General features: G+C 45.4%; 2 protein-coding genes across 4 annotated transcripts in view; one reads left to right on the top strand and one right to left on the bottom strand.

The window, feature by feature from the left end:
* Positions 1-396: 396 nt before the first annotated feature.
* LOC109876769 (mitochondrial inner membrane protease subunit 1) lies at positions 397-22,097 on the bottom strand. Its single transcript, XM_020469156.2, has 6 exons — positions 21,554-22,097; positions 8,241-8,353; positions 8,070-8,158; positions 7,788-7,914; positions 2,236-2,346; positions 397-534 (listed from the first exon to the last, which is right to left on the bottom strand). The coding sequence occupies exons 2-6, from the start codon at positions 8,343-8,345 to the stop codon at positions 463-465; spliced, it is 504 nt and encodes a 167-aa protein (XP_020324745.2). The 5' UTR covers positions 8,346-8,353; positions 21,554-22,097; the 3' UTR covers positions 397-462.
* Positions 21,687-24,654, top strand: part of LOC116373006 (elongator complex protein 4-like) — a 45,513-nt gene continuing 42,545 nt past the window's right edge. For 2 of the 3 annotated variants that reach the window (XM_031821626.1, XM_031821627.1), the window contains exons 1-2: positions 21,687-21,875; positions 22,600-22,635. In XM_031821626.1, the coding sequence (XP_031677486.1) occupies positions 21,698-21,875; positions 22,600-22,635 (214 nt within the window). In that variant the 5' untranslated portion in view covers positions 21,687-21,697. Of the gene's footprint in view, positions 21,876-21,934; positions 22,035-22,599; positions 22,636-24,654 lie in introns of those variants that run through there. The other variant, XM_031821628.1, reaches the window with a different exon arrangement.

The following is a 24,654-nucleotide window of genomic DNA, read 5'->3' as shown; positions in this document are numbered from 1 at the left end:
AGAAGACGTCAATTCCAGGACAATTCAACTGATTTAAATGAATGGCCTCTACTTCTTGGATGCTGGAATTCAGCTATTCACTGTAATCTGTTGAGTTAGCTGGGTCAGAGATGAGTTCTTCTGTTAGTCCAAAATCACACTAAAGTGGAACGTGAGAGCAACAAGTCTCTCCTTCTCCTCTACCACTAGCAGCTCCAGAGAGGCACAGTTTAACTCCCTCCTCACAGAGCAGGGTGCTGCTCCTGCCAACACACTGGAACCCCCAGATTACTATGCCTGGTACGTTATCGACCTGCAGATCCAACTATCTATGGATTTTCACCTTTGACTCAAACACACCCTACAATTCAACCCAAATGAACTCAAATTGTCAGTCAAATTGAGAGGGAAAAATTCTTCAAGATAAATATGCCTTTAATTAGAAAATATTACAAAATGATGCATGTACACAGATCAGTAGACTCAGTCACTCCTTTTTACGACTCGTCCTGTGGGACTTTGGTTGAGGGCACCAACATGATGTAGAGGCCAGAGCTGGAAAGAGAGAAAAACACCAAAACAAACAAAGGAGAAGACAGAAGACGTTGGGTTAAAAGGGTACTAGGGCTCTCATAAAAGAAGAACAAACAACATTTATCAATTACATAATGTGTTTATCAAGACTATTCCAACATCCTCACTTCCTGGATACGCTTGGTAACGTGGATTTAAATGATGTATGCGACTTCATAAAACTGTCGTCAGGTCTCGTCATTGGGCCCCCAGTGGACGGCTGCTGTCCAGTCAAACAGACAGAAGGTTGTCTGACCTGTTTCCAGGGTCATGGTTGCTATGACATCCAGTGACATGACAACACAGCAGAATGGACAGCTAGACAATAGGTTGCCCAGGCCTTGGTCTACGAGACAGATCTGTCTTGAACTTCCAACTTGTTTGAGTGTTTGCATTAACTCAACTTGCCACAGAATGGGGAATAAGGAATATTTTGAATACAGGCAAAGCAACAGTAAACCTACAATCAATTTCAGTGCAAGGCATTTCATATTTCACCATGGCCCTGGGCAAAGTCAAAAGGACGCTGTGATATCGTAAACGTGGCACAGATTTCTCTCTATACAGACCAGAGCATTCTACTAACTCTTTACACAGACCAGAGCATTCTACTAACTATTTACACAGACCAGAGCATTCTACTAACTATTTACACAGACCAGAGCATTCTACTAACTATTTACACAGACCAGAGCATTCTACTAACTCTTTATACAGACCAGAACATTATACAAACTCCTTATACAGACCAGAACATTATACAAACTCTTTATACAGACCAGAACTTTATACAAACTCTTTACACAGACCAGAGCATTCTACTAACTCTTTATACAGACCAGAGCATTCTACTAACTGTTTATGCAGACCAGAACATTATACAAACTCTTTACACAGACCAGAACATTATACAAACTCCTTATACAGACCAGAACATTATACAAACTCTTTATACAGACCAGAACATTATACAAACTCTTTATACAGACCAGAACATTATACAAACTCTTTATACAGACCAGAACATTATACAAACTCTTTACACAGACCAGAGCATTCTACTAACTCTTTATACAGACCAGACCATTAAACTAACTGTTTATGCAGACCAGAGCATTCTACAAACTCTTTATACAGACCAGACCATTAAACTAACTGTTTATGCAGACCAGAGCATTCTACTAACTCTTTACGCAGACCAGAGCATTCTACTAACTCTTTACACAGACCAGAGCATTCTACTAACTCTTTACACAGACCAGAGCATTCTACTAACTCTTTACACAGACCAGAGCATTCTACAAACTCTTTACGCAGACCAGAGCATTCTACTAACTCTTTACACAGACCAGAGCATTCTACTAACTCTTTACACAGACCAGAGCATTCTACTAACTCTTTATGCAGACCAGACCATTATACAAACTCTTTACGCAGACCAGACCATTAAACTAACTCTTTATACAGACCAAACCATTCTACTAACTCTTTACAGAGACCAGACCATTATAATAGCTCTTTATACAGACCAGACCATTCTACTAACTCTTTTCAGAGACCAGAGCATTATACTAACTCTTTATACAGACCAGACCATTCTACTAACTCTTTATACAGACCCTTATACTAACTCTAAAGGTTCAAATGAATGTGAGATGGGTCCGGCGATGTTCCCCTCGTTACCTTTAAGCAGACACGGCCTCGAATCAGGGCATAGGGAACTGGGCCGTAGCTCCTGGAGTCTGTGGAATTCCTAAGATTATCCCCTTCCAGCCACACGTGCCCTTTTGGAACCTAGACACACCCCCACGGCAAGACACACACCCACAGCAAAACACACACCCACAGCAAGACACACACCCACAGCAAGACACACAGCCACAGCAAGTCACACACCCACGGGATGACACAGGAAAAAACACATCGATAGAAAATATTGAATTTGTTCCACGACAACTGCAACAGCCAGTTATACTGTAAACACCACCATTCCCTGACCTGGCTTTTAAACTTTGTTTACATGAAGGAGTGAGACAATACAGCGCCAGCACCCTCCACTATGTAAAGAGAGCCCACCTCAGCCGCGTCGCCCAACTGAACATCCCCCCCCTACCTTCCCTCACCCCAACTTAACGTCAACCCCTGGTCTGTCCTCCTTTAGCCCCGGACGGTCATAGGAGCAAGGGGTCATGTGTAACGGGGGCAGGGTCAGGGGGATTTAGTGGGACTTCAAAAGGGGCCATTAGGCTGTTGGCTGAGATCTAACCCCCTCTTACCAAGGGAGATCTAGAGGGGGGGGGGGAGAGAGGGGCCAGGGCTGAACATTTTCAGTCAGAATCGTCCACTGGTCTCCACTAGTGAGGCCTGAGCTGACAGTGGGGTGGCCAATCGGAGCGAGCGCTAATCCACAGTGACACCAATTATGATTCATCTCATCACTTTACTAGAGTAATCTTGTCAAGGCCCTAATTAAGTTCCTCGTCCCTCCTATATGTGAAGACAGGATGAACAACACATTATATTGTCATAATGGGCATCACAATCTGCAACTGTGTTTGTGTTGCCTAACTTTTTAATGAACAAAGTCTTGGGGAGAAAAGGAGAGGGAGATGAAATCCGATGAGAACATTATCAGAGGGTGAGGGGGGAGACGCAAACACTGATGTCTTGATTCCAATTGTGCGCGTCCATCGTATCGCAATCGTCCCAACATCCAGAATCATTATGCAGTATTAACCTATGCATTGTGTTGTGTTTCATATTCCATAGATGAGCCAGATGACCTGACACTAATTGTGATGCAGTGACATATTGACCTAACACGAGGTAAACAACTCGGCCCCCGAGAACAACGACGACACAAACCAATGTCATTAAAGGAGTCATCTGAGAAGCATATGTCAGCCTGCTGCATTCCCACCATTACCCCTCAGTAGCATGGCAACATATGGCTGCTCCCAAGCACACGGGGACCAGAGAGGAACTCCGGCACCGTTTGTCATCTGCTGGACCATAAGCCCCTGCTATGCTCCAGCCTCAGCCTCCATCTTAGACTGACTCACTGCCTTTGTCCTGCTCAGAAAGGTCAGGGGTGTGATATCATCAACACGACCCTGTCGGTAGGCACGCTCATCTATGTTTTAGGAGACACAAAAGGGGCGGCTGCTTGAACACAGGTTCAGACTACTTCTGGTTTCAAAGCGGGTTCAAGTCTCCATAGAAACACATGACAATGTCGTTACTGAAAGTGCTTTTTAGGCTAGCAGAAGGTCTAATCTGAGTCCATTACACTGCCTCAGAGTTTAGCAAACACTAGGTAGGATACATTAGTGGTGGTTAAAGCTTAGGGCCCACGGAGTGAAGGTTTGGAGGAACTACCTAACTAATCCAACATCAAGGTATAGGTCAACTCTATTCAGGATCTAGACTCCATTCTGTCCACTACTAACAAGGTCAATCAATTTAGATCGATCTGCTGCGAGTCAATCAAGAGTGATCAACAAATACACAGACAAACACCAAAGCTCTGATTGATTCGGAGCATCAAACTAATGACCCTGTAGAGAACATTCCACACGGAGTCTCTAGCCACAGACATCGCAAAGTTACTCCTCTGAAATCTATAGTCAGATTTATTTACCACTAATGAACTGGTAATTCATTGGTTATTGTTAAAAGGTTGGTAGAGCATGGTGCTGGCACAGCCAGGGTTGTGGGTTCGATTCCCTGGGACATCCATACGTTAAAATGTATGAATGCATGACTGTAAACCGCTTTGGATAAAAGCGTCTGCTAAATGACATATATTATTATTGCAGTATATTATGGTGGTGAAAGACCGAGGGTTCACACATCACCTTGCAGGTTAACACATGTCAGAATCGTACACTTTATTATGACTAAGATGGTGTAAAGAGAGGCCAGACTCTATCATTTGTAGAAACGGATGTCCCTGACGTTCTCCTCTTGAACCCTAACTTAACCAGAGGGTAGAACTAACCTCTCCTTTCATTTTACCTGCACTGGATGTTCAAATGGATCTGGTTATTACCTAGGGGTATGATACTGGAGGTATTGGAACGAGGTAGACATGTTCAAATGGATCTGGTTAATACCTAGGGGTATGATACTGGAGGTATTGGAACGAGGTAGACATGTTCAAATGGATCTGGTTAATACCTAGGGGTATGATACTGGAGGTATTGGAACGAGGTAGACATGTTCAAATGGATCTGGTTATTACCTAGGGGTATGATACTGGAGGTATTGGAACGAGGTAGACATGTTCAAATGGATCTGGTTATTACCTAGGGGTATGATACTGGAGGTATTGGAACGAGGTAGACGTGTTCAAATTCTGTCCCCAGTCATAGTTGGTGGAACTCTTCTTCTCTGATTAAACACCTGCAAGCTCACCGCAGGCCATCATAACCACAGCAGTCTCTGAAAACTAATTTATGGATCACACACCAGTGTTGAGTGAAGGTAGAGAGGATGTCAAGGATAAGCACCTGCATGATTGACAGGCAGAGAAGCAAACACTCCTCATGAACTGTTTACCTACTTCTCCATGACACTAAGCCCCGAGTCTGACATGCCCTCTCCCAACTCCCTACACTGAGTCACCAGAACAGAATGAGAGCGCTCAGCCAAACCATAATCAACAGACATTGTTACTTTCCACAACACACTTCCAGCCAGCCAAGTCATCCAGTCAGACTGTGTGCCCAGCTAGGGTTTAGGGTTGAGTGGCGTATCTCAGCTCAACCTGGCGGCTGTGTTGTGATGGGACTCAGAGGGAGTGATGGAACCTGTTCTGTGGTTGGGTGGTTGAAGGGGTGGGGGCGAGGCTATGTGTACCTGTCAGAGACGTGTCAAGGTGGGAAAGCTGACCTCACCTGGATAGTGAAGTCTGCCGTTCAACAGCCTGGTCTGGCCTCACCCTGAGTGGCTCATTAAGATAACATGATTGAGGTAGAGTGCTGTTTAAGGCCTCACCCTGCTTCGCTCATTAAGATAACATGATTGAGGTAGAGTGCTGTTTAAGGCCTCACCCTGAGTCGCTCATTAAGATAACATGATTGAGGTACAGTGCTGTTTAAGGCCTCACCCTGAGTCGCTCATTAAGATAACATGATTGAGGTAGAGTGTTGTTTAAGGCCTCACCCTGCTTCGCTCATTAAGCTAACATGATTGAGGTAGAGTGTTGTTTAAGGCCTCACCCCGAGTCGCTCATTAAGATAACATGATTGAGGTAGTGCTGTTTAAGGCCTCACCCTGCTTCGCTCATTAAGCTAACATGATTGAGGTAGTGCTGTTTAAGGCCTCACCCTGAGTCGCTCATTAAGCTAACATGATTGAGGTAGTGCTGTTTAAGGCCTCACCCTGCTTCGCTCATTAAGATAACATGATTGAGGTAGTGCTGTTTAAGGCCTCACCCTGCTTCGCTCATTAAGATAACATGATTGAGGTAGTGCTGTTTAAGGCCTCACCCTGCTCTGATCATTAGATTAATATCATTGAGGTACAGTGTTTTGTCTAACATGGAGGGGATAGCTTTAGACTCTGAAGGCTCGCTCTCCCCCTCTGTCTCTCTCAAAGACACCCACCATCATATCATGGATCAAATGTCTTTGTTGTGACAATGCAGCAGACATACTGTAGGAAAGACTCCTAAGAGGTGACAATCTCCTCATCATCAATGTGGGAGGAAAGAACCTGCCAGCCCGTCAGAAGAAAGAGGAGGTGAGGACAGGCTCTCGTATAGCACACAAACAAAAACATGCATGGTGGGATGCCTTATGTCACACAAGGCTTCTATTTCATTAACACCACAACCAACTGTGTTGACAGACATTTTGGTGTGTGTTTTGACAGGGGAAACCCTACAGAGATTGGTCTGGTCTTATTCATTGTTGACCTATGTCTTGCACTGAGACACATTTCAGAGGTACCGATCTGCCAACTTAATTTGACCAGTTTCTCACGGCAGGGAAATAATCCTGCAGTAAACAGGAAATGTGGATTAAAATGAACGGACATTTTTGTATGGGTTGATACATTTTAAATAAGGGTAAATCAAGTCTGACATTTTAAAGTGTGAATAACAAACATTAGAATACGTTTTAAAACTTGAATAGACATGTATGCATTTTCTACGCCAACAGAGTGATCCAATTAAGAGAGTACATCTGTAGGCTGAGACCTTTGACCAAGACATGTGTAGAGATTAAACCTGTTCTGCAGTAACCTGTTCAATATAGCTTTACTGCCTGTGTGTAGAGATGAAACCTGTTCCCAGAGGAAAATGAGTTTCTTTCATTTCCTGGATGACACCAGCACATCCTGTGTGTGGTTACATTCACCTATACGTCCACAGAGTGTGGTGTGTACACACACAACACAAACACCTCAGCCCACCCATCAACCTGTCCACTCGGTTGGCACTAACTCTAACAGGCTTCAGAGAGATTGGCAGGCTGAGCGGTGGCTGAGGGCGGCGTGGCCGGGGGGAGCAGTAATAAGAATGCAATGACAGTGGTTCCACCACAACCACGGCTCTGAGGAAATGCAGTCGCTGTCAAAGGATGATATTTGGACTGACGACACAAGATGGATGTACCTGGTCTGGAATCTAAACACCCAGAACACACTGGGATTGAGTTGAAGACACAGGGGTTTGGCTACTTATGAAGATGATTGACTGAAATGAGAGACTATCTGAAACACAACATGAAGTGTCTTGACAAGGCTTAATCGTTCATCCAGAATGTATTGCTTTACTGGCTCATTTCAAGCCCTCGTCAAAGTCTTCTCCAGGTTGTTGTTGTAAATGTGCTCTCAATACTCTTACCTGGTAAACTAAAGGTAGAATACTTTACATGTGGCTGAGAGTCCTGGGGCATGACTGTTGATGAATACTTTACATGTGGCTGAGAGTCCTGGGACTGTTGATGAATACTTTACATGTGGCTGAGAGTCCAGTGACATGTCTGTTGATGAATACTTTACATGTGGCTGAGAGTCCTGGGACATGACTGTTGATGAATACTTTACATGTGGCTGAGAGTCCTGGGACATGACTGTTGATGAATACTTTACATGTGGCTGAGAGTCCTGGGGCATGACTGTTGATGAATACTTTACATGTGGCTGAGAGTCCTGGGGCATGACTGTTGATGAATACTTTACATGTGGCTGAGAGTCCTGGGACATGACTGTTGATGAATACTTACGTATTGGTGGGTCTTGAAGACATCTGAGGGGCCACTGGTGCAGACTTTGTCTCCCTCCAAACCGATGACTCTTTTACAGATGTTCATATGTGGATCAAATGGACTCTTAGCAATGACTATATCACCACTGCAGACAGAGAAGACAGGATCCATGGGGTGTGATGTCATTCACAGATATCAGGGAGAACATCAAGGGGTTACGGTGCAAAAAGACACCACTCAGGGTAAACTACGTTTTATTTTAACAACTTTGAGAATTTCAAGTTGAAAACTAAAACTCACTTCTCGATTCTGCAGAGATGGCGACTCAACCGTTCTGAGAAGACAACGTCGTGGCTTGTGATGGTGGGCTCCATAGAAGGACCAGAGCACTGTGGGTAAATTCACAGACATTGAAGTTGTTACTCAGGAATTCACAGACCATGTCCGCAGAGAGAAAAGTATCCTACACACCGCAACAAACTCTCCGATGTACTCAAAGGCACAGTGGGCGACGCAGCCGTACTGGATGGTGTATCCCACGAAGCCCAGGGTCTTCCCCAGCGCACTGCGGAACATCTCACCACCTACACAAACACAACACACATCATTACAGCGCTTCATTCAGGGGACAGACAGGTGAGGGGTGAGCTGTCACAGCAGCTAGTCTATTAGCAGCTCTAGGAGTAGTGTGCAGTGCAGACTAGTATCACACTCCCTGGTGTTTCATTCTCAGGGGCTCTACAGCCCGTTGACATCACAGAACCAGCTTAACCTTTGACCCTGTGTGAGATTGACCAATCGACACCTTGCAGGGGACGGACAAACATACCAGCCTAGCAGCTTCATACCTAGCATCAGTCCCTATCACTGCATCAGCCATGCTGACCAGAGTCTTCAGTACAGCTTCATACTAGCATCAGTCCCTAACACTGCATCAGCCATGCTGACCAGGGTCTTCAGTACAGCTTCATACCAGCATCAGTCCCTAACACTGCATCAGCCATGTTGACCAGGGTCTTCAGTACATCTTCATACTAGCATCAGTCCCTAACACTGCCCTCCCTGCATCAGCCATGCTGACCAGGGTCTACAGTACAGCTTCATACTAGCATCAGTCCCTATCACTGCATCAGCCATGCTGACCAGGGTCTACAGTACAGCTTCATACTAGCATCAGTCCCTATCACTGCTCTCCCTGCATCAGCCATGCTGACCAGGATCTACAGTACAGCTTCATACTAGCATCAGTCTCTATCACTGCATCAGCCATGTTGACCAGGGTCTACAGTACAGCTTCATACTAGCATCAGTCCCTAACACTGCCCTCCCTGCATCAGCCATGTTGACCAGGATCTACAGTACAGCATCAGTCCCTAACACTGCCCTCCCTGCATCAGCCATGTTGACCAGGGTCTACAGTACAGCTTCATACTAACATCAGTCCCTAACACTGCCCTCCCTGCATCAGCCATGTTGGCCAGGGTCTACAGTACAGCATCATACTAGCATCAGTCCCTAACACTGCCCTCCCTGCATCAGCCATGCTGACCAGGGTCTACAGTACAGCTTCATACTAACATCAGTCCCTAACACTGCCCTCCCTGCATCAGCCATGTTGACCAGGATCTACAGTACAGCTTCATACCAGCATCAGTCCCTAACACTGCCCTCCCTGCATCAGCAATGTTGACCAGGGTCTACAGTACAGCTTCATACTAGCATCAGTCCCTAACACTGCCCTCCCTGCATCAGCCATGCTGACCAGGGTCTACAGTACAGCTTCATACTAGCATCAGTCCCTATCACTGCATCAGCCATGTTGACCAGGGTCTACAGTACAGCTTCATACTAGCATCAGTCCCTAACACTGCCCTCCCTGCATCAGCCATGTTGACCAGGATCTACAGTACAGCTTCATACTAGCATCAGTCCTTATCACTGCCCTCCCTGCATCAGCCATGTTGACCAGGATCTTCAGTACAGCTTCATACTAGCATCAGTCCTTATCACTGCCCTCCCTGCATCAGCCATGTTGACCAGGATCTACAGTACAGCTTCATACTAGCATCAGTCCTTATCACTGCCCTCCCTGCATCAGCCATGTTGACCAGGGTCTTCAGTACAGCTTCATACTAGCATCAGTCCTTATCACTGCCCTCCCTGCATCAGCCATGCTGACCAGGGTCTACAGTACAGCTTCATACTAGCATCAGTCCCTATCACTGCATCAGCCATGTTGACCAGGGTCTACAGTACAGCTTCATACTAGCATCAGTCCCTAACACTGCCCTCCCTGCATCAGCCATGCTGACCAGGGTCTACAGTACAGCTTCATACTAGCATCAGTCCCTATCACTGCCCTCCCTGCATCAGCCATGCTGACCAGGATCTACAGTACAGCTTCATACTAGCATCAGTCCCTATCACTGCATCAGCCATGCTGACCAGGGTCTACAGTACAGCTTCATACTAGCATCAGTCCCCTATCACTGCCCTCCCTGCATCAGCCATGCTGACCAGGGTCTACAGTACAGCTTCATACTAGCATCAGTCCCTAACACTGCATCAGCCATGCTGACCAGGGTCTTCAGGACAGTTATCCAGTTCTGGAGCCATGGAAATGGAACGCGTAGTCTTTGTTGAGTGCCACACACACACACACACACACACACACACACACACACACACACACACAGATAACAGTGTGTCATCTGAACAAACACTGCAGCACCACTCAGGGTATTGACTTTTACTCAGAACGCAACCTGCCGGATGGGGAGAGAGTGACTCAATCTTTACACACACTCAAAAAAAACTGAAATACCCTTTTTTTCCAACGTAAGGGACATTTAAACAGAAACAACAACTGCATGATAAAAGGTATGGTAGAGATAATACATCTAATGTTTCCCTGATCTAGTCCTGGTGAGAAGGACTTCCACATACTGTTTAACAGTCTGGGGTCACTAAGAAATGTCCTTGTTTTTGAAAGAAAAACACATTTCTTTCTATGCTGAAAAGCACAGATACTCAACTAGTCTAAAGAAGGCCAGTTTTATTGCTTCTTTAATCAGAACAACAGTTTTCAGCTGTGCTAACAATTGCAAAAGGCTTTTCTAATGATCAATTAGCCTTTTAAAATGATAAACTTGTATTAGCTAACACAACGTGGCATTGGAACACAGGAGTGATGGTTTTTATTTTTATTTCACCTTTATTTAACCAGGTAGGCTAGTTGAGAACACCTTTATTTAACCAGGTAGGCTAGTTGAGAACACCTTTATTTAACCAGGTAGGCTAGTTGAGAACAAGTTCTCATTTGCAACTGCGACCTGGCCAAGATAAAGCATAGCAGTGTGAGCAGACAACAAAGAGTTACACATGGAGTAAACAATTAACAAGTCAATAACACAGTAGAAACCAAAGGGGGAGTCTATATACAATGTGTGCAAAAGGCATGAGGAGGTAGGCAAATAATTACAATTTTGCAGATTAACACTGGAGTGATGAATGATCAGATGGTCATGTACAGGTAGAGATATTGGTGTGCAAAAGAGCAGAAAAGTAAATAAATAAAAACAGTATGGGGATGAGGTAGGTGAAAAAGGGTGGGCTATTTACCAATAGACTATGTACAGCTGCAGCGATCGGTTAGCTGCTCAGATAGCTGATGTTTGAAGTTGGTGAGGGAGATAAAAGTCTCCAACTTCAGCGATTTTTGCAATTCGTTCCAGTCACAGGCAGCAGAGTACTGGAACGAAAGGCGGCCAAATGAGGTGTTGGCTTTAGGGATGATCAGTGAGATACACCTGCTGGAGCGCGTGCTACGGATGGGTGTTGCCATCGTGACCAGTGAGCTGAGATAAGGCGGAGCTTTACCTAGCATGGACTTGTAGATGACCTGGAGCCAGTGGGTCTGGCGACGAATATGTAGCGAGGGCCAGCCGACTAGAGCATACAAGTCGCAGTGGTGGGTGGTATAAGGTGCTTTAGTGACGAAACGGATGGCACTGTGATAGACTGCATCCAGTTTGCTGAGTAGAGTGTTGGAAGCCATTTTGTAGATGACAATGCCGAAGTCGAGGATCGGTAGGATAGTAAGTTTTACTAGGGTAAGCTTGGCGGTGTGAGTGAAGGAGGCTTTGTTGCGGAATAGAAAGCAGACTCTTGATTTGATTTTCGATTGGAGATGTTTGATATGAGTCTGGAAGGAGAGTTTGCAGTCTAGCCAGACACCTAGGTACTTATAGACGTCCACATATTCTAGGTCGGAACCATCCAGGGTGGTGATGCTAGTCGGGCATGCGGGTGCAGGCAGCGACTGGTTGAAAAGCATGCATTTGGTTTTACTAGCGTTTAAGAGCAGTTGGAGGCCACGGAAGGAGTGTTGTATGGCATTGAGGCTTGTTTGGAGGTTAGATAGCACAGTGTCCAAAGACGGGCCGAAGGTATATAGAATGGTGTCGTCTGCGTAGAGGTGGATCAGGGAATCGCCCGCAGCAAGAGCAACATCATTGATATACACAGAGAAAAGAGTCGGCCCGAGAATTGAACCCTGTGGCACCCCCATAGAGACTGCCAGAGGACCAGACAGCATGCCCTCCGATTTGACGCACTGAACTCTGTCTGCAAAGTAATTGGTGAACCAGGCAAGGCAGTCATCCGAAAAACCGAGGCTCCTGAGTCTGCCGATAAGAATATGGTGATTGACAGAGTCGAAAGCCTTGGCAAGGTCGATGAAGACGGCTGCACAGTACTGTCTTTTATCGATGGCGGTTATTATATCGTTGAGTACCTTGAGTGTGGCTGAGGTGCACCCATGACCGGCTCGGAAACCAGATTGCACAGCGGAGAAGGTGCGGTGGGATTCGAGATGGTCACTGATAATGGGCCTCTGTACGCCTACGTAGATATTCCATTTTTAAAAATCTGCCGTTTCCAGCTATAATAGTCATTTACAACATTAACAATGTCTACACTGCATTTCTGATCAATTTGATGTTATTTTAATGGACAAAACAAATGTGCTTTTCTTTCAAAAACAAGGACATTTCTAGGTGACCCCAAACTTTTGAACGGTAGTGTACATCCTGATGGAGGGATTACAAAGTAGGTTACACAGCCAGTAGACTATGTGTTCTGGGTAGGGTTTAGAGGTGTATGTGTTCTGGGGAGGGTTTAGAGATGTATGTGTTCTGGGGAGGGTTTAGAGATGTATGTGTTCTGGGGAGGGTTTAGAGGTGTATGTGTTCTGGGGAGGGTTTAGAGGTGTATGTGTTCTGGGGAGGGTTTAGAGGTGTATGTGTTCTGGGGAGGGTTTAGAGATGTATGTGTTCTGGGGAGTGTTTAGAGATGTATGTGTTCTGGGGAGTGTTTAGAGATGTATGTGTTCTGGGGAGTGTTTAGAGATGTATGTGTTCTGGGGAGTGTTTAGAGATGTATGTGTTCTGGGGAGGGTTTAGAGGTGTATGTGTTCTGGGGAGGGTTTAGAGGTATATGTGTTCTGGGGAGTGTTTAGAGGTGTATGTGTTCTGGGGAGTGTTTAGAGATGTATGTGTTCTGGGGAGGGTTTAGAGATGTATGTGTTCTGGGGAGGGTTTAGAGATGTATGTGTTCTGGGGAGGGTTTAGAGATGTATGTGTTCTGGGGAGTGTTTAGAGATGTATGTGTTCTGGGGAGTGTTTAGAGATGTATGTGTTCTGGGGAGGGTTTAGAGGTGTAGGCTACATTATAGATCATATCACACCTGGCTATATTCAGACACCATGCTTTTGGCTAGGACTCTGTCCTGCAAGACCACCACAGGGTAATGAATTCCTCTCTTTCTCTCTATTCATCCCTCTTTCTCTCCATGTCTCACATCCCACCAATAACATTATTAACCAAAGCTAGCAGAGCGGAAACCAAAGCCCTAAATCCTCAGAGCTCTGGGAATGACTTCCCAAAGACGGACATGGATTAGACCCCCGCGTCCTGTACCCCATCCCCCACAATCCCCAGGTCCCCAACAGACCGAGTGTCAGGTGGCTCTCCCTGCGCCCGCGAAAGGCGTTAACCCTAATCCCATTACCCCTCTGTCCCTTTCAACACACACGATACTCTTCTCCCACCTCTCACCCAAAATACAAACTGAATCCATATCCTGTTGCTGATATTGCTCCACCTTTCATGCCTACTGCATATACCCCTGCCTCTATCACTACATCCTACTGCATATACCCCTGCCTCTATCACTACATCCTACTGCATATACCCCTGCTGCATATACCCCTGCCTCTATCCCTACATCCTGCTCATATACCCCTGCCTCTATCCCTACATCCTGCTCATATACCCCTGCCTATATCCCTACATCCTACTGCATATACCCCTGCCTCTATCCATACATCCTGCTCATATAACCCTGCCTCTATCCCTACATCCTGCTCATATACCCCTGCCTATATCCCTACATCCTGCTCATATACCCCTGCCTCTATCCCTACATCCTGCTGCATATACCCCTGCTTCTATCGCTACATCCTGCTGCATATACCCCTGCTTCTATCGCTACATCCTGCTCATATACCCCTGCCTCTATCCCTACATCCTACTGCATATACCACTGCCTCTATCGCTACATCCTGGTCATGTTTCATCCCTCCACCCTGCCATGTCTTTGCCTCTACACTAGGAGTCCTGCAATAATCTGTGGTGAATGTGTGTGATTGTCTCTGAATGTGTGTCACTGTGAAGATATGATCTTATTGGAGGAAAGAGAAAAAGGGTCTGACAAACAGCAGTGAACCCAGTTTGTGTGCACTTCTCTGATCATAGCAGCTCCCTGGTCCTACAGGTCAGTCCAGTCCTACTAGGAACCTAGAGTAGAACTGAATCCACAGGTCAGTCCAGTCCTACTAGGAACCTAGAGTAGAACTGAATCCCACAGGTCAGTCCAGTCCTACCAGGAACCTAGAGTAGAACTGAATCCACAGGTCAGTCCAGTCCTACTAGGAACCTAGAGTAGAACTGAATCCCACAGGTCAGTCCAGTCCTACTAGGAACCTAGAGTAGAACTGAATCCACAGGTCAGTCCAGTCCTACTAGGAACCTAGAGTAGAACTGAATCCACAGGTCAGTCCAGTCCTACTAGGGACCTAGAGTAGAAGTGAATCCTACAGGTCAGTCCATTCCTACTAGGAACCTAGAGTAGAACTGAATCCCACAGGTCAGTCCAGTCCTACCAGGAACCTAGAGTAGAACTGAATCCACAGGTCAGTCCAGTCCTACTAGGAACCTAGAGTAGAACTGAATCCACAGGTCAGTCCAGTCCTACTAGGAACCTAGAGTAGAACTGAATCCACAGGTCAGTCCAGTCCTACTAGGAACCTAGAGTAGAACTGAATCCCACAGGTCAGTCCAGTCCTACCAGGAACCTAGAGTAGAACTGAATCCACAGGTCAGTCCAGTCCTACTAGGAACCTAGAGTAGAACTGAATCCACAGGTCAGTCCAGTCCTACTAGGAACCTAGAGTAGAACTGAATCCACAGGTCAGTCCAGTCCTACTAGGAACCTAGAGTAGAACTGAATCCACAGGTCAGTCCAGTCCTACTAGGGACCTAGAGTAGAAGTGAATCCTACAGGTCAGTCCAGTCCTACCTGGAACCTAGAGTAGAACTGAATCCCACAGGTCAGTCCAGTCCTACCAGGAACCTAGAGTAGAACTGAATCCACAGGTCAGTCCAGTCCTACTAGGAACCTAGAGTAGAACTGAATCCACAGGTCAGTCCAGTCCTACTAGGAACCTAGAGTAGAACTGAATCCCACAGGTCAGTCCAGTCCTACCAGGAACCTAGAGTAGAACTGAATCCACAGGTCAGTCCAGTCCTACTAGGGACCTAGAGTAGAACTGAATCCACAGGTCAGTCCAGTCCTACCAGGAACCTAGAATAGAACTGGATCCCACCACAACAGACTAAATCAAGGGCCTGTACAGAGGGCCCTCTGAACACCTATCATGGAGTATCAAGGATCAGAGAACATTTAGGAATATCACAACATCACACAGCCATATCCCCCAAACCAGTGTACAATCCCCTATTTCCTTCATTATCTCTCCATTTCATCCCTCCATTCCGGTGTGCATTCATCATAGGTAGGGATTAGAGTCTTAACATAATAAGATCACACGGCCAGTGACTGATATCAAGAGAGAGGCCACATGCAGCCACCTGGTTTTATCTGGCAGTCTCTGTCACCCATGGGGTGTGTGTGTTACATTACACAAGGAACTCAAATTGGGATTGAGAATGAGTTGGGACACACCACCAGAGACATCTGATAGGATCTCTACCCCCCGATCCCCTGGCTGTGGGTCTAGGACAAACCCCACTAGGCTATCTCCTCCATAATACCTTGCCTGTGTCTTTGGGGTAGCTGTTGACATTCAGCTGGACATTAAACTCTAAGTCTCTGTCTGTTAATCCAGGATTACACACCAAATATGTTCCTGGAAAAACAAAGAGTGGTAGCAGCATCTGAGTGGAACCATCTGTGTCAGCTGGACTCCTACAGTCACATGGCTCCCAGAGCCGCCGGCCTCCTACAGGCTCACAGAGCCGCCGGCCTCCTACAGGCTCACAGAGCCGCCGGCCTCCTACAGTCCCCCGCCGGCCTCCTACAGTCACCCGCCGGCCTCCTACAGTCACCCGCCGGCCTCCTACAGTCACCCGCTGGCCTCCTACAGTCACCCGCCGGCCTCCTACAGTCACCCGCCGGCCTCCTACAGTCACCCGCCGGCCTCCTACAGTCACCCGCCGGCCTCCTACAGTCACCCGCCGGCCTCCTACAGTCACCCGCCGGCCTCCTACAGTCACATGGCTCCCAGCGACAGCGCAATTACAGGGGATCCCAAATCCACCAGTGAATAGAAAAGACCCATTGGGTGTCTTTTACCTCTATGATCACTGACTGGGGGACAACATTCAGACAATAGTTCAGGAATCACAAGCAGCAGAATTTACATAGAACTTAATTAAATGTGTCAACTGTATGACTGGATACAAGAGTCAACATGGAGCACAGTGTGACACTAAAAACAATCATACAACCAAAACTAGGCCTAAATAGACCAAGGCCTAGACCAAGGCCTATATCGTCATTACCAGTCAGTAAGAAGGGGGCTTCTAACAGAGGGAATAGGGATATTAGAACCAGAACCATTTAGCAGACGGTCTTCTGCAGAGCGACTTACAGTAGTGAGTACACAATACATTTTCCTACTGGTCCCCCGTGGGAATCGAACCCACAACCCTATTGTTGCAAGCGCTATGCTCTACCACCTGATCCACAAGGGACTGCAGTAGGTTCCTCCTTGGAATCACCGCCCCTGGTCTCCAACAGTTGTTTTATATAAAAGTCTGTAATGTCTATGTTTTACATGTATGTCCATTGTAAAGTATTTTTGTGTGTAATGTATTTTCATTAGTCCTATGTGTCAGACCCCAGGAAGACTAGCTGTCTCTAATGGGGATCTAATCAAATTAGAGAAAAAGGTTTCACTCTACGAAGGCAGTCATTATCAAACATGACCAGTCTATTAGGAGCACAAAGGGAGTCCCAATTCAAACAGTCTACAAGGCCCTTGCTCTCTTTACAAGCCTACATTAGGAAAACATGGGCTGAAAGAGGGCTGGGCCACTGGAGGGCTAAGAGGCTTACAGACCCCATGTCAGAGATGGTGCTTCTCCCTGTGGACCCCAGATGGGGAGGGAATGAATGCCACCTCTGATGTCCCCTCTCTGGGCAGCAGAAGGCAGTGAAAGGGTGGGTGCTAAAGCTCGATTTGATCTTAATGTGAGTTTTAAAGGGGGACTGACCAGGGATCTGTGGGCAACTATCAGCACAATCAGAGCTAATCCTACTGTTTTAGAAACAGACACCTGTCTGGGACCGAGAGTGACAGATGCAAAACAAATCACAAGTCACAGCCTTTTACAATGTAGCCATCTAGCCCCCCTCTCCCCTGTTCCTGAACACAGAGATGATTGAACAGACTGATCTCCACATTGCTCTTTTCATTGTTGCTAGCAGCAACCCAGCCGCCAAACAGCTGAGCAGGGTGCCTATTTGAGGAGTCAGAGGCTTAGAGCCAGCAATCAATGGGTCAGCCCAGAGCAAATAACAGTCTAGTGATATGAATACGACTGCTTTGAATTGAAACGGACGTGTCTGGGGCTGCTGGGCCCATGTCCCCATACAATGACACGGAATAGAATACTGGTGACTAATCTTTATTGTATTGGCCGCTGGCTGCTGTGTGTGGTGCTGGGCCGGTGTTGAAAGAGTGGACTGATCTTATCAGGGTCTTGTATTGCTTTCACAATTAGGTCAGTGTTCATGCCAATGACTCAGACACCTCAACAGAGCACCCCCCCCCCCCCCCCCCGCTAACGTCCCCGTCCCCCCACCCATCATGTCAGAAGAATAGGTCTATGCGTATCAGGCCATAGTGAGCTGGACATGTACTGTATTTATAGACGTATGATTTGCAATATAGCCTAAACATTCACTAATATAGAACTAGTCATTATAAATGATTCACTCGGCAGCTGTTGAAAATTCAAAGAAAGCCAAAAATATAGACATTTTGAAAAAATTGCTATTGGAAAAAAGTACAAAAATACAACGGCCTGAAGAAAAACCCTGGCCCCACTAATTGTCCATGTACCCTAAGAACATTTCTTTCCTTTCAACGCTACTCAAACAAACATGGAGTTCATTGATGGAGATCTGACTTCCCCTCTAGTCACAGCCATTCTATTCCCTCTCCCAGTGACACACAGCTAGCGCGATAGCGGAATAAGACTGGAGAAACCAGAACAATATACATCGGAAGAGGCTGACATGTTATGACTGCCTGCATTATATGGCCCAATCAGATACACTGATGGATAAAACTGATATTATATAAATAATACACAGGGACGGATGACATTCAAAAAGGAGGGAAAGAGATGTTATTTTAGAAATACTGGCAGTCATATTGATACTACTGCCACACATTGACTTGTAAGGCCACATACAGTAGGCCCCGGGGTTAAATTGGGAATTTAGACGTGGTGGAATTATTCACTTCAAAATGGGTTGATTTATGCCTCCCGAGTGGAGCAGCGGTCTAAGGCAATGCATCGCAGTGCTAGAGGCGTCACTACAGACACGGGTTCGATTCCGGGCTGTATCACAACCGGCCGTGATTAGGAGTCCCATAGGGCGGCGCACAATTGGCCCAGTGTCGTCCGGGTTAGGGGAGGATTTGGCCGGTGTGGGGCTTTACTTGGCTCATCGCGCTCTAGTGACTCCTTATGGCGGGCCGGGTTCCTGCAGGCTGACCTCGGTCGTCAGTTGAACTGTGTTTCCTCCGACACATTGGTGCGGCTGGCGGGTGTTAGGAAGCGCAGGTTGGCAGGTCATGTTTCGGAGGACACATGGCTCGACCTTCGCCTCCCGAGCCCGGTGGGGAGTTGCAGCGATGAGACAAGATAAAAAGGGGATAAAAAAATAAATAATAATAATAAGGATTGATTTTCCCAGTGACATTGGCCTCTCCTACAATTCAATAGTGATGAAACGTGACACTATATCCTAACCCCTGGTAATACCCTTATTATTATACATTAAACAGTCAATTATTTTATCGTTTTCATTTTTAGATGTCTCTTAGATCCAGCCTACCTCTTGTGGGTCTTGCACAATGCCCTGTGTTGTCAGTAGAAGGCCTGGCTATATTCCCCGGGTCTCCTGTCAGCCCATATTTACCTCAAAGCGCTGTCACAACAACAGGACTGCCTCTGCTAAGAGCATTTTGTAAAGTGAGCAGTTGGGCCATCACTTCTAGTCTAGAGCATAACAGCATCCTTACTGAGCTGTAAGTCTCTCTCATCTTAACCCACCACACATACAGCTCCCTATGAGAGGCATGCCTCTTCTCTTGCAGTGCTCATAGAGCGCTCTGGAGTAGGATGAAGTTTCCCATAGACACTGGTCTAAAGTTTTACGTTTTCCCTCATAATGGGTATGGTTACGATTTGGGAAGGTTAACTGATCCCAGATCGGTGTCTAAGGACAAATTCTACCAGGAGCTACTGTACCTCTGTTTTATAGTATTGGGTCTGTGTGACAGGGAAAGTTAGCTGAGACTCGGTCTGTATTCCCTCTGCGAGGGGTCAGACCCTGACCTGAGATGACTGGAGTCACAATATGAGAGAGACAGAGGTTAACAAAGACTAGTCTCCTTCATCAGACTGTCCAACAGCTCCTTGTTTTGACAACACTGAGTCTAATTAGGAAAGCAGCCTGAGAGACAAAGACAAAGGCTAATTTGAAGACTAATGTTACAATCCCCAAAACTTCAGTTCAAACTGGGGCCGACTGGAAACATATAGCCATTCCTCCCAACCCCACCCCCGTCATGCTAGATTTAACCCTTCCACCCACCCCACACCTGCTCAGCAAATTAGTGTCTTGTCACAGGCATGATTTTTTAATGTCATGTAGAATAGGAAATTGTGTCAGTTCTACACATTAGGCTGCATTTATATGTGTAGACGTTGCACCTCACTAATTAAGTCCTGGCATCGCCATGGCTCTGCCCCAAGGTCACATGACCAGAAACTTGTCTCATTTGCTGGCTGATGTGGCCCTCTGCTTGCTGCCTACTACAGTATCTTTAAGTAGTAAAGTGCTTGTGAACATGATAAACATAATGTCCAATAGTTCAAATAATCACTTTAAGATGAATAAATTGGGGTATAAGGAAGGTTGTGATGTTACACATGCACACATTTAACTTCATGTAAGTTTAGGTTCTTGACCAAATGGCTGTCCAGGCATCAGGGAGGGTGACCTTGCAAAGGTTGAGAAAAGAAAAAAGACAAAAAGAGAACTTTACTAGCTTATGTATCACAAAATACTAGTTGGCATGAGGTCTGAAAGGGGGGACTTTTGGTTTGAGGCTTTGAGCAGCCTCTTTAAAATATAGCCAAGATGAAAGATTGACGAAAGATGACAAAAGGGATTCTTTCTGATGATTAGAACAACATGATTGCAACATGCATTTGGCTGATTTCATAACAGATATGATAAAACATAGATCTAAATCTTTGTTAGGCTGGATCAGGACTCTCTAACACTGTTCCCGAAGAGCTACCCTCCTGTAGGTTTTTGTTTCAACCCCAGTTGCAACTAACCTGGTTTATTAAGCAGCCAACTATTGGATTCAGTTGGCTAAATTAGGGTTGGAGCGAAAACCTACAGGACGGAGTTCTCCCGAAACAGGTTTGGAGAGCCCTGGGCTATATGCAATATTTATGCAAATCAAATATTATAGATCTATAAAAGCCTACGTTTGAAGGTCATAGTCTGCTACTTTCTAGTCTCGAATAGTCTACATGTGTGTCATTTGAAAGCTAAGTGTCTATCCACATTGCAGACCGATGACCGTATTCACTAGAATGCAAAATGGGCTGGCAGGCTGGGATATTGTATTTCAAATACATTAGTGTAACCCTAATCTAAAGATAAACAAAGCTGTAATCGTTTTGTAAGGTTGAAGACTGGGCAAAACAAAGGCAACTCACAAACAGAACCCCATCTGCATGTTCGACTTTCCTAACCATCAGTTTGTTGTAAATCAGAGTTATGTCTTTATTTCACAGAATCGCAGCTTCCTATTCAGCAAAATACGTTCACTAAATGGTAATAGACATTTAAAACATGTATTTGTCTTCTTGGATAATCAACTCACCGCTATCCAGCGCCGAAGCTGCCCTCACACAGACACGCTACCTAACAACTGCTTCTGTGATTGGTAGCGACTGAGCAATCCCAGCTCTGATTGGGTTGATGTATTTCAAAACATCAACATTCGTCACCACGGGGGGAAAAAAGCATGGCGGCCCCCAAGATGAGCGTGGGTAAACCCACCGCGGACCGTTTACCGTGCAATACCACCAGTTTTCAGAAGAAATCACGAAGCAAACTAGTTTCAATACCTGGCACAAGACCTTCGATTCAAAACGGGCAACTTATTGTTTCGACTGGTGTCACATCTCTCGACTACGTGATTGGTCAGTCTGCCACGGATGTGTCGACAGCTAGCTAACGCGAGTTTTGCTTTTTCTGATTGATTAAACTATATAACAATAATAATTGTTTTAATTTAGTTAGTTTTAAAGGAATGTTGTCACTATTCAACTGCATGTCTTCAACCACTGAGTCGCATGAAGGTAGCCGGCTAGCTTCACGTTATTTACTATAACATTCATGTAACGTCAACAATAATTCGTGTGCCCCATTTGAAACAACCGGCACACCTTCACGCCATAGTAATGGTTGTCAGCTGGCTCTGGAGTATTCGTCAGTCATGGTACTGGGCACTCGTAACTTGTTTGCAGGTTTTTGTTCCAGTCCAACACTTATTCAACAATGAGCTTGATTAGTTAGAGCTGGATCAAAAGCCTGCTCTCCCTGTGGGACCACAGAGCAAGCAGTATTTATGTATATTTTTAACGCCTACATATGAAACAGTTAACAGGCCTATGTAAGGACAAAATGTAATATATGCAAATATTAGTTCTCTATATTTGACAAAACATATTTTAACAATCAGGCCTCCAAAGAACCATTCTATGGATGAAATGTTGTGAAAATCCCCCCAAATCATGGTCTCCCCCCACACTTTCTTGAGGAATCACCTTGCATGTCAGGTCTATGCTACACTTGGTTATCTGTAAATTATATGGTGTTGTCAAAAATCGACCTATTTGTAATATTTTTTTATTCTTGAAATAGGTGGTGGTTTAGCAGTTGGAACCCTTCTACTCATAGGTAAGTCTAATTCTACATTTTCTATTGTACATTTAGACCATTTATGAGTAGAGGTACTACTGTACCTTGTCCAAGATGTACTAGCTTAGGTAACCTACTCCTTTTAATATCCAATAACCTTATGTTCAGACATAAACTGACAGACAAATACTCTATCTAAACGGGAATCGATTCTCAATTGCGATACGGTTCTATAAGGCATTCTAGGGCGTCCCTCTTCCGTAACACACTGGTGATTGGAGATGCTAGATAGCTAATTTGAACAGGTGTTCGCCTCTCTCTTCCGTAAACAAGCCGTAACATGAACATTTTAATCGTGTTAAAAAGGTGTATAGTAATTTAATATTTCTCAATGATATGAAAGTAAAGTTCCAAAAGTTTCCAAAACATTGTAAAGTTCCAAGAGTCCAAGCTAAGAGTATTAATGTGTAGACAGAGCGTCGGGACTGTTATACACATTGGCCGCGTCGTCGTCAATGTTTCGAATGAGAACCCAGGGATTATTGCAGTCACTATCTCCACCTGAAAGTACCCGAGACTGGTTTAAGGCAATGCTATGGCATTAGATTGTCCTTATCACTTAGATGACCTTTCACCTGTGCTTCTCACTTGCTTTAGTGGGTTTAGCAGAGGGCACTGCTTGTTTTTGACCAACAAGCAGAAAGCTGTTTTGCCTGACACCTGCCATCCAAGTCCCTCAAAACAATACACCCTTGTAGATAAGTTGTTGATAACCGGTAGATAAGTTGTGTTCCTTCCGATCACCCAGAAAGCGAATGATCTGGCCCTCATTGGTTGAGGTGTGTGTAACCTAGCCTGGCAGTCAGATGTGTTTGTTCTTAGCCACACACCCCCATCATGTTTGGCATGACAAACAGTAGTGTAATGGAGGGTAAATTCATTTTACCCACCTTTTTTATTTTGTGTGATCATTTACCTCCCTTTTGCAGAGAAAAAAAACAAACATTTTAGAGCAATTTAGGGTGGTGTATATAATATTACTGGTCTCGGGCTCCCTAGGTGAATATAATATTACTGGTCTCGGGCTCCCTAGGTGTATATAATATTACTGGTCTCGGGCTCCCTAGGTGAATATAATATTACTGGTCTCGGGCTCCCTAGGTGAATATAATATTACTGGTCTCGGGCTCCCTAGGTGAATATAATATTACTGGTCTCGGGCTCCCTAGGTGAATATAATATTACTGGTCTCGGGCTCCCTAGGTGTATATAATATTACTGGTCTCGGGCTCCCTAGGTGTATATAATATTACTGGTCTCGGGCTCCCTAGGTGAATATAATATTACTGGTCTCGGGCTCCCTAGGTGTATATAATATTACTGGTCTCGGGCTCCCTAGGTGTATATAATATTACTGGTCTCGGGCTCCCTAGGTGAATATAATATTACTGGTCTCGGGCTCCCTAGGTGTATATAATATTACTGGTCTCGGGCTCCCTAGGTGTATATAATATTACTGGTCTCGGGCTCCCTAGGTGTATATAATATTACTGGTCTCGGGCTCCCTAGGTGTATATAATATTACTGGTCTCGGGCTCCCTAGGTGTATATAATATTACTGGTCTCGGGCTCCCTAGGTGTATATAATATTACTGGTCTCGGGCTCCCTAGGTGTATATAATATTACTGGTCTCGGGCTCCCTAGGTGTATATAATATTACTGGTCTCGGGCTCCCTAGGTGTATATAATATTACTGGTCTCGGTCTCCCTAGGTGAATATAATATTACTGGTCTCGGGCTCCCTAGGTGTATATAATATTACTGGTCTCGGGCTCGCAAGGTGTATATAATATTACTGGTCTCGGGCTCCCTAGGTGTATATAATATTACTGGTCTCGGGCTCCCTAGGTGTATATAATATTACTGGTCTCGGGCTCCCTAGGTGAATATAATATTACTGGTCTCGGGCTCCCTAGGTGTATATAATATTACTGGTCTCGGGCTCCCTAGGTGAATATAATATTACTGGTCTCGGGCTCCCTAGGTGTATATAATAT

Source organism: Oncorhynchus kisutch, unplaced genomic scaffold (genome assembly GCF_002021735.2).
Source record: "Oncorhynchus kisutch isolate 150728-3 unplaced genomic scaffold, Okis_V2 scaffold4001, whole genome shotgun sequence".
NCBI lineage: Eukaryota > Metazoa > Chordata > Actinopteri > Salmoniformes > Salmonidae > Oncorhynchus > Oncorhynchus kisutch.
Note: the sequence above shows the minus strand (reverse complement) of the source record. Positions and strands in the feature narration are given on the sequence as shown.

Coding starts and splice junctions, on each gene's coding strand:
- LOC109876769 (XM_020469156.2), bottom strand. CDS start 8,345: ATGTTCCGCAGTGCGCTGGGGAAGACCCTGGGCTTCGTGGGATACACC. Junction 7,915..8,069: donor CATCTCTGCAGAATCGAGAA/GTGAGTTTTAGT, acceptor CTCTGTCTGCAG/TGGTGATATAGTCATTGCTA. Junction 2,347..7,787: donor TCTTCAAGACCCACCAATAC/GTAAGTATTCAT, acceptor GGGTGTGTCTAG/GTTCCAAAAGGGCACGTGTG.